At 37.9% G+C, this 16,169-nt stretch overlaps 1 protein-coding gene across 1 annotated transcript; it reads right to left on the reverse strand.

The window, feature by feature from the left end:
* Nucleotides 1–441: 441 nt before the first annotated feature.
* LOC307134840 (C-C motif chemokine 13-like) lies at nucleotides 442–1,242 on the reverse strand. The gene is made up of 3 exons (XM_079830871.1): nucleotides 1,101–1,242; nucleotides 845–956; nucleotides 442–761 (listed from the first exon to the last, which is right to left on the reverse strand). Exons 1-3 carry the CDS (start codon nucleotides 1,168–1,170, stop codon nucleotides 629–631), a joined length of 315 nt encoding a protein of 104 aa, XP_079686997.1. The 5' UTR covers nucleotides 1,171–1,242; the 3' UTR covers nucleotides 442–628.
* Nucleotides 1,243–16,169: the final 14,927 nt, after the last annotated feature.

Below are 16,169 nucleotides of genomic sequence, written 5' to 3' on the forward strand. Positions count from 1 at the left end.
ATTCATTTTGAATTATATTTTTGGGTTATATAATTGATGCGTGAGGCAGGTAACAACAAATGCTAAATAATAAACAAAACTATAATTCATAATATTCACTCTTTATGAAGAACTCGCTTCTCAAAGTCCAATACCTCTTTATTGGATCTGTACAATAAAACTGGTTACGTAAATAACCAGTAAATAAGCCAAAATAATTATACCAAAATACTTTTTCACACTATTCAATGACAGAATTTTAAAGAATTAGATCAGGTAGAAAAAAACCATAAATGCATTTTAACATATTTTACAGTACAGTAAATATTGCTATACAGACTATTACACATTATTACTACAATATCCACTGCTGGTATTGTTTAATTAAATAATTTTTAAACAAATATTTAATTATTCGCCCCCCCCCCTCCCCCCCCAAAAAAGACCAAAATCAATTTTTTTCTCAATATTCTTTATTCGTGTATAATGTTAAAATCCAAACAGATGCAGAATACAATTTTAGCTTAAATATGTTTTGAATATATATATATCACAATCTTCATAACTGATTAAAAGTATCAAGGTGCATGAAAAAAAAGTTTTGAAACGGTTCAATGCAATAGTTTGAAAAGAGAAGAGCGGTTACATCTCAGGCGCTCTCCCCAGAGCTGATCTCTGGCACGGTGTCTTTCAATGTGCGCCTGTCCACCAAATCCTTCAGTCTCTGAACCCATCTATCATTCAGGTCAGCACAGATCTCCTTTTGAGCTTTAGTGATGAAACTGAAATTTTGAAGGGAAGATGGTTAATGATTTCCATTTACAATTAATTTGAATTCAATGAAGACATTACTAAAAATACTTACATGATCCCACTCCTGTGGCACTCAAGATGTGTGATATGATAACTCTCAACCTGCTTTACTGGGATTCTTATATTGGAAAAAGAAAAGCAGCACTTATCGGGACCTTGGCTGACTGCAGGAAGAAATAGAGATTAAAATTGTGTTAAAAATATGAATGGGATACATTTATAAATCAAGATAATCCTTCACAAATAAGCATACAATTGTTAATCCATTTAGTGATTAAAAAAAGAGAGAATTCAAGAAAAATACGTACATTCACTGCGAGCCAGTGAGCAGAGAGCGAAGAGCACAATACAGGCGATGAAGATGCAGTGTGGCCTCATGTTTGGTCAGTGGTCGGTCGATGATCAGATGCTGTGCTGGTTGTGTTATCAGTGGCTGATCGTCTCGAAGATGATAATCTCACTGATGTTATCTGCTTTATATAGGGGTGAGATCGTACTTTCCACTATACAAACCTATAGGTTCTAGCTGACAGGGAACAAGTGACATCACATGCACGGGGGAAAACCGTGATGTGGTCTGCAGAGGTAGTACTTCCTGTTGTACCCCTTCCCCAATTCTGTGAATTCAGTCTAAATTGCTGACAAAGGTAACCAATGAAATTAAGCCGTTTTGAGTTTGTCATATTCAGTTTTTTTCTTTCTTTTCCATCGAAACCAATAGGACCCATTGTGAAGGACCCTCATAAGGACCCCCATTTACAGATAACCTGTCTTACATAAGAAATTTAAGGTTGCATCTTCTCAAGAATGTTCTAAAGTGCAGTGCAATGCAAGAAAAGTCCCTTTCTGCAAATGCATGGTGTAAAATGAGTCTGGGGCTCAATGCAGGAAATAGTGAGCTCTACTTGTCGGTGAAGGTGGAAAAGTGGTTGGACTGAAAGTGTTTTGTGTGGTTAACAGATCTGCACACAGTGTGAACTGAACACAGTTAATATCAGCAGTTACTCACTTGGTTCATACCACATAAGTAATGCTTTATCACGATTTGTTATCATGTTTGTGATCAATTTAACCACAGATATATGAAAAAGACCACAGAGTAACATTTTTTTTTTCCTGAATATTGTTTGTTTCTTATTATGTTTTTACAAATTGTTCGTTCCTCATGCCTTAAGTTTTTTCGCACGTCCTATTCTGGGCAGCATGTCTCTTTTTTTACCTCTCTTTTTATTGGCCGAACATTACATCACCTCCTCGAACACTATTGTAGACTTTTTTTCTTTATGTACTTTTTCTTTATGTTTAAAGCAAGCATAACCATGAAGTGAGATATTCCATAAAAGAACGACTGATGTCAGTATTTCCATTAAGTCCCACATACCTCCTTCACCATTAAATATTTCTCTGCATGAAATCTAAGATGGAAGTCTAAAGAAATACAAATTAATACTTAGTTATAGTGTGTTTCAAACAACAGCATCACTTCAACAATACTAAACACTATGTAGTCAGTTTTGAAGGATACTAGTGACTCATATTGCTAGAAACAAGTCATGTTGATCATATAACTAAATATGTCAGCAGTATATTCATAATCATTGTTCTTGGTGTTTAATGCATACACTTTGGAGCTCATTTGACAACCTGTTTCTGTAAAGGCCTACTCAAAGATGTATACTTCTTTTTAAAGTAACAGTTCACCCCAAAATGAAAATTCTGTCATCATTTACTCACCTTCATGCCGTTACAAACCTGTATGACTTTACTTACAGGACCCCGCTGAATTTCACTGTATGGAAAACAAAAAAAGTTTTATTACAGTTTTATTTATATTTAGAATTCATTTTTTTTTCTTTCATTTTTTAATGCCATGCCAGCTTATATGGCTTCTATAGAGCCAGGTTTAGTTATTAAAAAATAAAACTGAATTAGATGTTAAAGATTCTTTTTCTGAAAACCTTAAGACTAAATTTGGATTTTTGGTTATCAACCTTTTCAAAAGTATTAGCAGAATAAAACAAGTTCCTTAGAAGTATTACAGTCCAGTAAAATGTTTAATAGATAGTGGATTATGAAAAGATGAACTTTTTGTTTTTAAATATTTCTGTTAAGGTTTAATTTATTTTTATTTCCGTTTTAGTTTAAATTTTTTATTTGTTTCCATTTATTTCAGCTTTATTTCAATGGACAGACATGTTTTATAGTAATAGTAATAGTTTTAGTTAACAATAATAACCCTATTGCAAAAGAAAAAGGTAAGGTATCTTTTTTCATGTTCCACCAGGTTTGGAACAACATGAAGGTGAGTACTTTTTTTATGGTGAACTATGGAGAACTATGACATTGGAAATTAAACCTCAGACTAAAGAACATGACTCTAAATATAATATAAATCAAAATAAAGCAGAATAAACACAAAACAACATCATCCTAATATTTCACAAAAAAATCTAATTTCCTGTCCAATAGGTTGTTTTCCTTATAACCAGTTTCTAAATGGGCCACACAGCATCTGACAAAGATAATTTACAATATAACATACAGGTCGCATGATATGTGCAAAAATAATCTATATATCTAGACTAATATATCGATAGATAAATAGATAGATGTATATGATTAAAGTTGAATCTCCCCGACTTTTGCATATGCAGGTGTGGGTTTTTGCAAAAGCAAGCTATGAAACCGCAGGGCTCTAAATAGAACCACAGAGGGAGGTCAGGTCGATGAGAACTGACATTGTATTTTTCCCTTCAACCCCACGTTTACCTGGTATTCAAATGCCATTTAATTCCCATCTCTATACAATACAGATTTACAATATACGTATGCACATGCATTAGTGTGATATGAAATTAAATATATTTTATTGTCCCTTGAAGGGAAATTTGGGATGGACTCAGTAGCCAGCATTTGAACAAACCTTATATATTATAAAATTGTACACAATAATTTTCACACCATACATACCATAGAATATGTAGAACGCCACTAATCCATTTTCAACAATTTGATTGATACGGGCACAAAATAATAAAAAAAACCTTTTCCGTATATAACGGAGAACTCTATACCTTCTTTCGGAGGGTAAGAGTTCATAACAGGGATAAAGTTCATGAGGTGGGTCACTTAAAATCCTTTTTGCCTCATTCAGAGAGCATTGCTGAACACTTTTATTATATCCCATTCTTAATTCGTAGGGTTTAATATGGAGTTATCCCACCCTTTGCAGCTATAACAGCTTCAACTCTTCTGGGAAGGCTTTCCATAAGGTTTAGGTTTCCCATGTGTGTTTATGGGAATTTTTGACCATTCTTCTAGAAGCGCATTTGTGAGGTATGTACATCTGAACTATGTACATGTGTTCACATACCAATATTTATTATTCTACAACTAATAGCAGTAGCTATTACATAAACCCTGTAAAAGAGTGCTAACATACACTCTTTGATCTACTTCTACCTGATCTATTTTTGTACATTTGAATTAATTATACTATACACTATATTGCCAAAAGTTTTGGGACACCCCTCCAAATCATTGAATTCAGGTGTTCCAATCACTTCCATGGCCAAAGGTGTATAAATTCAAGCACCTAGGCATGCAGACTGCTTCTTAAGTCCATTCTTGAAATTTCCTCACTACTAAATATTCCACGGTCAACTGTTAGTGGTATTATAACAAAGTGGAAGCAATTGGGAACAACAGCGACTCAGCCACGAAGTGGTAGGCCACATAAAAATCACAGAGTGGGGTCAGTGCCTGCTGAGGCGCACAGTGTGCAGAAGTCGGAAACTTTCTGCAGAGCTAAAGACCTCCAAACTTTGTGTAGCCTTCAGATTAGCTCAAGAACAGAGTGTAGAGAGCTTCATGGAATGGGTTTCCATGGCCGAGCCGCTGCATCCAAGCCTTGCATCACCAAGTGCAAAGCGTCAAATGCAGTGGTGTAAAGCACGCCGCCACTGGACTCTAGAGCAGTGGAGACGTGATCTCTGGAGTGACGAATCACGCTTCTCTGTCTGGCAATCCGATGGACAAGTCTGGGTTGGGTGGTTGCCAGGAGAACGGTACTTGCCTGACTGCATTGTGCCAAGTGTAAAGTTTGGTGGAGGGGGGATTATGGTGTGGGGGTTGTTTTTCAGGGGTTGGGCTTGGCCCCTTAGTTCCAGTGAAAGGAACTCTTAATGCTTCAGCATACCAAGGCATCTTGGAAAATGTCATGCTCCCAACTTTGTGGGAACAGTTTGGGGATGGCCCCTTCCTGTGCCAACATGACTGTGCACCAGCGCACAAAGCAAGGTCCATAAAGACATGGATGAGCGAGTTTGATGTGGAGGAACTTGACTGGCCTGCACAGAATCCTGACCTCAACCCAATCAAATACCTTTGGGATGAATTAGAGCAGAGACTGTGAGCCAGGCCTTCTTGCGAACATCAGTGCCTGACCTCACAAATGCGCTTCTAGAAGAATGGTCAAAAATTCCCATAAACACACTCCTAAACCTTGTGGAAAGCCTTCCCAGAAGAGTTGAAGCTGTTATAGCTGCAAAGGGTGGGACAACTCCATATTAAACCCAACAAATTAAGAATGGGATATCATTAAAGTTCATGTGCATGTAAAGGCAGGCGTCCCGAAACTTTTGGCAATGTAGTGTATAAGGCTGGCCCGTGTGGTCCGATCAAACAGACAAGCTACTGTAGCTCAAATTACTCAAGAAGTTAATGCTGGTTCTGATGATAGAAAGGAGTCAGAATACACAGTGCGTCGCAGTTTGATGCGTATGGGGCTGCATACCCGCAGACCAGTCAGGGTGCCCATGCTAAACCCTGTCCACTGCCTAAAGCGACAACACTGGGCACGTGAGTATCAGAACTGGACCATGGAGCGATAGAAGAAGGTGGCCGGTCTGATGAATCATGTTTTCTTTTACATCACGTAGATGGCGGGGTGTGTGTGCGTCGCTTACCTGGGGAACACATGGCATCAGGATGCACTTTGGGAAGAAGGCAAGCCGGTGGAGGCAGTGTGATACTTTGGGCAATGTTCTGCTGGGAAACCTTGGTTCCTGCCATCCATGTGGATGTTACTTTGACACGTACCACCTACAGTACCTAAGCATTGTTGCAGACCATGTACACCCTTTCATGGAAACGGTATTCCCTGGTAGCTTTTAGCAGGATAATGCGCCCTGCCACAAAACAAAAATGGTTCAGGAATGGTTTGAGGAGCACAAAAATGAGTTTGAGGTGTTGACCGCGCCTCCAAATTCCCCAGATCTCAATCCAATTGAGCATCTGTGGGATGTAATGAACAAACAAGTCAGATCCATGGAGGCCCCACCTTGCAACGTACAGGACTTAAAGGATCTGCTGCTAACATCTCGGTGCCAGATACCACAGCACACCTTCAGGGGTCTAGTGGAGTCCATGCCTCGCTGGGTCAGGGCTGTTTTGGCAGAAAAAGTGGGACCAAGACAGTGGTCACAGCAAGGAAGGTGGTCATAATTTTATGCCTAAAATGTATTATTATTTTTCATATATATATATACACTCACCTAAAGGATTATTAGGAACACCATACTAATACTGTGTTTGACCCCCTTTCGCCTTCAGAACTGCCTTAATTCTACGTGGCATTGATTCAACAAGGTGCTGAAAGCATTCTTTAGAAATGTTGGCCCATATTGATAGGATAGCATCTTGCAGTTGATGGAGATTTGTGGGATGCACATCCAGGGCAAAAAGCTCCTGTTCCACCACATCCCAAAGATGCTCTATTGGGTTGAGATCTGGTTACTGTGGGGGCCATTTTAGTACAGTGAACTCATTGTCATGTTCAAGAAACCAATTTGAAATGATTCGAGCTTTGTGACATGGTGCATTATCCTGCTGGAAGTAGCCATCAGAGGATGGGTACATGGTGGTCATAAAGGGATGGACATGGTCAGAAACAATGCTCAGGTAGGCTGAGGCATTTAAACAATGCCCAATTGGCACTAAGGGGTCTAAAGTGTGCCAAGAAAACATCCCCCACACCATTACACCACCACCACCAGCCTGCACAGTGGTAACAAGGCATGATGGATCCATGTCATCTGTTTACACCAAATTCTGACTCTACCATCTGAATGTCTCAACAGAAATCGAGACCCATCAGACCAGGCAACATTTTTCCAGTCTTCAACTGTCCAATTTTGGTGAGCTCGTGCAAATTGTAAGATGAGTGGTACCCGGTGGGGTCCATCCGCCTCAAGGTTGTGCGTGTTGTGGCTTCACAAATGCTTTGCTGCATACCTTGGTTGTAACGAGTGGTTATTTCAGTCAAAGTTGCTCTTCTATCAGCTTGAATCAGTCAGCCCATTCTCCTCTGACCTCTAGCATCAACAAGGCATTTTTGCCCACAGGACTGCCGCATACTGGATGTTTTTCCCTTTTCACACCATTCTTTGTAAACCCCAGAAATGGTTGTGTGTGAAAATCCCAGTAACTGAGCAGATTGTGAAATACTCAGACCGGCCCATGCCACCATGCCAGGCTCAAAATTGTTTAAATCACCTTTCTTTCCCATTCTGACATTCAGTTTGGAGTTCAGGAGATTGTCTTGACCAGGACCACACCCCTAAATGCATTGAAGCAACTGCCATGTGATTGGTTGATTAGATAATTGCATTGATGAGAAATTGAACAGGTGTTCCTAATAATCCTTTAGGTGAGTGTATATATATATATATATATATATATATATATATATATATATATATATATATATATATATATATATATATATATATATATATATATATATATATATATATATATATATATATATATATATAATGTTTTGCAAGAAGTGCTACAGCTAAATACAATTATACAAATTGGCTATATGTACACACTTATACACAAATACGTGTGTGTGTGTGTGTGTGTGTGGGCATGTTTTCGTGAAATATCAGGACACAAATGTGTATAATGACATGGGTATGACATAGGTATTACAAAAAGAGGGTGAAATATGAGGACGTTCCCCATGTCCTCACTTTTCAAAATGCTTATAAATCACACAGAATGAGGTTTTTTTCACAGAAAGTGAACTGCACAGTCTCCTGTGAGGGCTAGGTTTAGGGACAGGGGCAGTGTAAGGGGATAGAAAATACGGTTTGTACGGTATAAAAACCATTACGCCTATGGAATGTCCTCACATTTCACAAAAACAAACATGTGTGTGTGTGTGTGTGTGTGTGTGTGTGTGTGTGTGTGGGCATGTTTTTGTGAAATATCAGGACACAAATGTGTATAATGACATGGGTATGACACAGGTATTACAAAAAGAGGGTGAAATATGAGGACGTTCCCCATGTCCTCACTTTTCAAAATGCTTATAAATCACACAGAACAAGTTTTTTTTTCACAGAAAGTGAACTGCACAGTCTCCTGTGAGGGCTAGGTTTAGGGGCAGGGTCAGTGTAAGGGGATAGAAAATACGGTTTGTACGGTATAAAAAACATTACGCCTATGGAATGTCCTCACATTTCACAAAAACAAACGTGTGTGTGTGTCTGTGTGACACTGAAAATTATATCAAGGCAAAAAAAGATTCAATCCTGGTCCTATACAGCTTTACGCTTACATTTTTCAGTGTCTCCTTGAATGCACTATTAGCTTTGATCTAGGGAGAGATGGTATACTGTGCACCACCACAAACAGATTAGCCTTTTGTGTCAAAACCTCTCTGATACTACTTTTTACAAGCCACAAACCTTTTGATCCTGCTCACAAATGAGCAGTCTGTAACATCAAAACCAGATGTCAGGATATCTTAAAGTTACAGCAATAAAATAAGAAGCTTCACTGGCTTGAATCATGGAACCACGTAAGAGGCAGTTCAGAAAACGAGCCACCAAGTAGCGCTATTGCATGTGAAATCATTTAGTGCCCTCAAACCTCTTGTTATGATAGCAGCAACAATGTTTCTTCACAAAAACAGGTAAAGTATACATACATTCCAAAAGGTCTTAACACACACGAGGCCAAAAATCACCAAAATGGTGTACTAATTTATCAGACTGTACTGTAAATAATTTATTTGCAAATTAAATAAAGACTGATTTTCATTTTTCTGACAAATCAATCCAACTATTATTATTCTGGAGTCCTCAGTGCAAACATAGTCATAGCCACTGAATCAATCACTTTTGATGAAACGGCTCTGTCTAAAAAAAGCCTCCCACATGTATCCTGTCATGCTTAAAGGCAATTTTTCTCAGCACAAAGGATACAGGCAGCTGATAAAAGGCCTAGGAAAACAGGAATATGTACCTTTCTAAAGAGTACTGTCTGTATTTTAGACTTTCCTCAACCCCTTCCTTATCTACTTGCATAATATCTGCTGTCAGAAACACTGTGCTGTCTTTAGGAAAGTCATTTTTCATTAATGTTGTGCATTATTAACAATATAGCATGAACCTCATTATGAGAAACAGACCAGTCTCTTTCTTATCAAACCCCCGTGAACCTCCTAAACTTATCATCCATTGTAAGATGGCAACTCAATCTAGATGGCATTCCAGCAGACAACGATATCTTCAATCTTTAAATAAACCACATTGTTGCGTGTAGTGTAGCTGATAGTGCTGATGGAAATGTGATTAAATGAAAGAAAACCTAAACCTCTTAAGTATTATTTTAGTATTATTTATTTAATAGTATAGTATTTATTATTTATTAATATACTGAATTAGCTTTTATTTTTGCTATTATTTTTCATTTAAATTTTCATTTTTTTTTTTTTTTTCTATTTTTAGTACTTCAACTTCAACTTATTTATTTCAGTAGGTTGCCAAGACAAAATGTAAAAAAGAAAAAGTTTTTCATCTGATAATTAATCAATTAAAATCAATTGAATCAATTTTGTAGTTTTACCTTTAGTTTGAATAAACAATAACAACACTAATGGCAATTGAGAACGTGTAAAATTATTGCACGTTTGCTGATCAACTGAGGCAAATGATGTGGTTGTGGTTTTGACTATCTGTAAGAAACATCTCATCTTCAAACGCAAATGAAATTTGCAAAATGTTACCTTGCAAAAAAAAGAACCACAACAAAAAAAAATCCCTTCGCCCCCATTTTGTTTAATCAGAGTGTGGGTTATCGCTAAACAAAGAGAACTGAGCTAGAAAAATGCCATGCGCTGGGATGAATTTAAGAGGAGACTGGTAAACAACTCCATAAGAGGTGTTTTGTCACTGGCCAACTGTGCACTGAATTTAGGGGTTTATCACACTTTTGGCCCTTGTTTGGCAACCATTTACTTAATGCACTGTACAACTTTGGTTCTTCATTTGCCTGAGAACATGGGACAGATAATAGTCATTAGTCACTCTATTCAGAGAATGATAATGCCTGTGCCCAGCTTTGTTAAAAAAAAACATACAAGTTCTGTTGTGAAACTCTAAATGGTGTGACGTACAAAACGCTGTTTCTGGTTTCAAGCCTCAACTCGTTTCACTTGAGAATGCCATCGACGGCCGTTTATGAGCGCTATTTATTCACATCAAACATTTTAAAAAGTTAAACATTTTAAATACTTACAGTCAACACAACAGTATCCGTGCTCACAGCGTCACAGACATTAATATCTTAACGATTTATAAAAGATGAATCACTGTCTGGCCATCTGGAATTTTGGTATAGAGATAACGGTTATGATTATAATTTTTTTTTTTGTAGTATTAGACCACATTGTGTGTGTATATTAGCACCGTTAGTTGTTTTTCTTGTGGTATGAGATAGAGTGTCAGACTTAACAATCAAATTGGTTAGCGATAGGGGTGGGCGATATAGCCTCAAAATTATATCACGATATTTCAAGAATATTTGCTATAATGATATTTATGACGATATCGAAAAAAAATATAAGGAACAACATTTTTTTGGTGATTGCAATCAAAGGTAGCCTAAGCAAAGTAAAAAAGTAGCATTGGTACAAGTTGGTAGTGTTTTCCCTGGAAATCTTAAGTAAAAGTATAACATAACTCCTTAACATTTTAATGTAACAATAACTTGAAAAGTAATTTATGCCATGGTCTGTCTGAATACTAGAGTCTGATTGGTTGGAAGGTGCGCAACAAAATCGTTTAATGGACAGATAGTTCCAAGTCAGTTAAATCACTGTTCTATATTAATGCGCTGTTTAATATTTAAGCGCACAGACACACACATAGGCCTACGTCACTCGCATACAGAGTGCGGAAATCGCGCTGCGCACACACACACACACACACACACACACACACACGTCACCCGCAGAGCATGGAGATCGTGTTGCGCATACACACAAACATTCATGAGCACAGACACTTGTTATCAACGCCGCCCGGCGACTTTTAGTCATAAAAAAGCTTCGCTACTGGATCACTACATTATTTCTCAGCAACAATGGGGTTACATCACTATTTTAAAATAATAAACACGCATCTTCGTTGTTAAGAGAGACGCTGGACAGAAGCAGATATACGAATCTCTCTCTCTAGCCATGATATGGCACACCCCTGGTTAGTGATCACATCATTGTCTACATAGCGCAGCTGATTGGTTGTTAGCGTGCCCGCCTCCCACGAGCAAAAAGCAACCTGGGTTAGAAGCCCACACAGAGCGGGGCGAATAGGACCTGAGGGGTTACAGTTGCATCAGCCAATGACCTTGCTGCTCAACATTCAAATACTTGCCATTGTTTGCTGTTAGCACTTTGCAGCGCACTTTCTGAAACCCTCCCCCTTCCCCAGCTCCACCTGTATAGGTCTGCTACGGGTAATTTCATGTACGTTATGTGCAGCAGCAGCATGTCTTACATGCTCGCAGCTTGTCTGTGAATATATTGGCAGTAGCAATTCTCTGTACTTGCTCTGCAGCAGCAGCATATAGCAGATCTATTCCGCCAAGACCAAATTCATTAACATTGCCGTATCCATTACCACGCCAATATCTAGCCTCAAGACAGAAATAACATAACAAATTCAAGGACAAGAACAACATTTTTCAACCTGATCTAACAGGAAAATGGTATGAATTTGTACAATGTGAATTGTACAAAAATGTATGATTATTAGAAAACAGTAAGCATGAAGGTCCACCCCAAACCAAAGGTGTGACCAAACCAAAAACCAAAAATTAAAAATTCTGTCATTATGTACTCAATTATTTTGTTATTCCACAGATCAAAACCACATATTTGTTTGGAATGACATAACTGGGAGTAAATAATGAGATCATTTTTTGGGTGAACTATTGCTTTAAAGTTCTCATTTAGCTTTGTCCAAACACACAAATCAGTGAGTCTTGAAACTCTCCTGATATAGGGGCAGGGGCTCTGACCCAGGAGAGCACAGCTGGGACTTCTTTCAACTGAGTTTGGGAAAATTCCTCAAGATTTGACTCTCGAAGAGATGTAAACAAACCCTGACAAGAGCACCACAAGATGTTTCAACCTCATTTCGGAACAAGATTATGACCAATGCAACCCAATTGTATTCTTTGCTTTAGATAAAGTATTGTAGATATACAGTAGAAAGACAAAACCCAGAGGAATTTCAACCTGTGTATTTCTGACTACACATCAACAATCATGTATCTAATTATTGGCTTTTAGAGGTTACATGCTGTTACAATGACCCTGGAGATCTGAGAAGTACTCAAAGAACAGAATTGGTTCACATTTATTTCCATCTCTCTCAGACAAATCAGATTGCTCCTCAAAAAAGCATATTTTCGATATTTTTTCTTGATTTATCCCTCCTGCGTTTATCACCTCATCGGTTTTCTCAAGCTGTAAATCTGCCAAACGGAAAATCACGTGTTGAACTTTGCCCATATACGCGGGACTTTTGATCATTCCTATACATCCTCCACACATGCCCTCACCTCAAAGGTCAAAAGTCAGTCTTTCAGTGCATTACATCTCTGTGTGAGCTCAGCTATAAAATTGCACATCTAGTAGAAATTCCTCTTTGACATTTCATGGAAGAAGGGCTTTGAACATCGTGAGTCACCAATGTTTTGGTAGCTATTGAAGGAAGAAGACATCTCTTAAAACAGATATTCACTCAAACTGATATGCACAGTAGTGATGGGTAAGACAGTGCCAGGTACAGTTTCATAGCTTTAAAAAGATCAAATACGGCATGTACACAGGGCATACTTTTCTAAGTGATCAGACCATTTAATAAACCATGATAATAAAAAAATCCCAAAGACTTACATTTATGAGGGAACTGCCATATCTATGGACGAACAATATCATAAACAACTGACTTGGGCTAGTACGTAACCGTTTTCAGCAATTCAGAATACCCTAGCAACCACTCAGAACACCTTAGCAACCACAACAATACCCTAGCAACCATTCAGAACAACCAAGCAGCCACAGAAATACCATAGCATCGGGAAAGTCAATTGAATGAATTTTCATTGCATGTTTAAGAAGATATTTTTCAATAAAAATAAATAAAAATGTTTATCATTTAAAATTGATAATACAATTAATATTCAAACAATATGTCAGAGAAATGTCTAGGCTAAAAGGCATTATGTAAAAGTTAAAACACCACTGAGTAGACTTTAAAACAACAAGGCCAAGCGATTCCCATAACGCCACAAACTATCATCTGAGATAAAACAGGAAATGTGTAGAAATGCAAAAAAAAAAAAAAAAAAAACCTCAACCGTAGTAATGTGAGGGTGGTGATAAATATGAATGGACCATTGTGACTATCTAGGCATGAGTGGGTTGAGTTGTTTAGCCAAGACGGACAGGACACTGCCCTTGTGTGTCCTTCACCCATGCCGAAGAGAGAAGTTCAAGACTCGGCCATGGCCAGAAAAGATTCACCCACTCTTCCCACAGGGATATTGCTTCCGGCTCACTCATAGAGATAGATTTTCATTGCATCCTGTTTTCCCTTCTAAACACTTGGAAAAGAGAACAACTGCATACAGTACAGAGTACAGTGCATCCGGAAAGTATTCACAAAACTTCTTTCACATTGTCATTATATGGTATTGTTTGTAGAAATCTGAGGAAAATAATGAAATAATGAATTTAATCCATTTTGGAATAAGCCTGTAACAACAAAATGTGGAAAAAGTGAAGCGCTGTGAATACTTTCCGGATGCGCTATATGTTACCACAGACACCACAATGTCACAATGCACGTACAAAAGTAATTGTATATGGAAAGGAGCTATTTTGGGAAGGTGCCCTAGAATGAGTTGAGGGTATGTGGCTTATTTAAGAGCAAAAATTGTCCAGATACGGTTTTACAGGTCCATTTATAACCCTATAAATTGTCCCAGAATGAAATGGTCTGTTTTTGCCATATTAAGAAGTCATGAATAGTAATGTGGAGTTCTGCTCTGATTGGTTGTTTCACTGCGTGTCAGCAGCCACTCACGCAATGTTGTCATGACAACCAGCACACAACATTCTCTTCAGGAGGTTACTATTATTAGTATTATTTCTTTTTATATACCTTATAGAAAAGACGAGAGTCACATTTGTTTCTATTGAGCCCGATTTCTCAAAATGGTGCATGTGTGTGCTTATCCTGGGTACCATGATAACAGTGCAAGTTATAGTAAGCATAAGCACCTGCTGACTCGCAGGCACTCACAGGAACACTTACGACAGAGCTCAGTATTTTGAATGAATAACACTGTTTCTTTCTCGCAAAACTTTATAGTATACCTCCTAAACACTTTCCATTTAAATGGTGCACGCGTCTCACTGTATCATTGCATGATATTTTTGTATCATTTTTGTAATGTTTTAGCCTGGTGCCTACTCACTGCCATTATAGGAAGGAGCGCGTACAGGACTATTAAAATTCCTGCTTTTGATGTCCGAAATAGATAGAAGGACACAGGGCTTTGGAACAAAAGCAGGGCGAGAAAAAGATGGCTTTCTTTTCATTTCAGGTGGAATCCTTTACACGTTAACTCATAGCGTCAGCAGTCACAACTTTGTTTTTAGCATTGTAAAAGCATTGTTGCTACTTTGATGTGTGGTGACCTTGAGTGTTCTGAAAGGCGCCTTAAATAAAATGAATTATTATTATTATTATTATTAAAAACATTTTAACATTAATTATTGTATTTTAACATTATATAATGATTTTACAATGATAGCTGCTTCACATTGAATCACGAACTCTAAACAGCTAACTGGCTAGCGCATAAATACAGGGAGTGCAGAATTATTAGGCACGTTGATTTTCTGATCATATTTTTTTTCCAGGCACATTTGACCAATTCCAAACCACAGTAATCCTAATAACTACTATTAATTTAGTATTTAATAATGTATAAGTGATATATAATTGTTCATGAAGGCTGGAAATGAAAAACACCTTATATTCAGGTGTGCAGAATTATTAGGCATGTTTTCTTTTACAGATAAATTGAGCCAAAAAAGAGATTTAACTCAGACTGAAAAGTCAAAAAGTATTAAATGCCCATGAGAAGGATGCAATACTAATGCAATACTAGACATTGCAGTTAAGGCGTGACCATTGGACAGTGAAATGCTCGTTGGGTCAGCAGGGTCAGACAAAAACATGTGGTGAAGAAAAGACACCTGTTAACTGCAAAAGAATTAAGAATTAAGGTGAAGAATTAAGGGTGAAACCATCAGGAACCCTTTAGTCTCCAGCGCCACCATTTTCCAAAGCTGCAACCTACCTGGAGTCTCCAGAAGTGCAAGGTGTCAGGATCTCAGAGACTTCAGTTAGGTAAAGAATCCTAAAAAATGACCCCCACTAGATAAGAATCACAAGCTGAAGTGTTGTAAAATACATTAAGAAGGTTTTTTTATAGGCTTTATGGACAGATAGGTTGAGAGTGACTCTTGAAGGACCAGCACCACATCCTCTAGTACCACTGTTTGAAGAATTCATCTTCCAGAATCTGGCAGTACGTTTTGGGAGTTCATTTTAGTCCACCCTGAAGTCCGTTTTGCAGAGATGGACTAAAAATGAACTCCCAAAACGTACTGCCAGATAACAACTTTTAATTAAATTTGTTGCGGTATCCGGTTATATATAAACATCAACCATGTCTATTTACAATTTTGTTCTTTGGGAAGGGTATGAAAAGTCCTCACATCCCCTGCACAGCCTGGAACATAACATTTATTTCCGTAATCTGCCATTTTCGCTATCCTCGCTTGACGCTTGTTTCTTCACAATCCCTGCAGTTCCGCCTGTCTTGAACATGCAAATGTTGTGGGCGTACATATTAATGATCCCGACTGTTGCGTAACAGTCTGTGTTATGTTGAGATTCACCTATTTTTCCGTGGTGTTTTTCACACACAAGATTTAC

This window comes from Gobio gobio, assembly GCF_949357685.1.
Source record: "Gobio gobio genome assembly, chromosome: 12".
Lineage (NCBI taxonomy): Eukaryota > Metazoa > Chordata > Actinopteri > Cypriniformes > Gobionidae > Gobio > Gobio gobio.

Coding starts and splice junctions, on each gene's coding strand:
- LOC307134840 (XM_079830871.1), bottom strand. CDS start 1,170: ATGAGGCCACACTGCATCTTCATCGCCTGTATTGTGCTCTTCGCTCTC. Junction 957..1,100: donor CTCACTGGCTCGCAGTGAAT/GTACGTATTTTT, acceptor TTCTTCCTGCAG/TCAGCCAAGGTCCCGATAAG. Junction 762..844: donor TGCCACAGGAGTGGGATCAT/GTAAGTATTTTT, acceptor TCAAAATTTCAG/TTTCATCACTAAAGCTCAAA.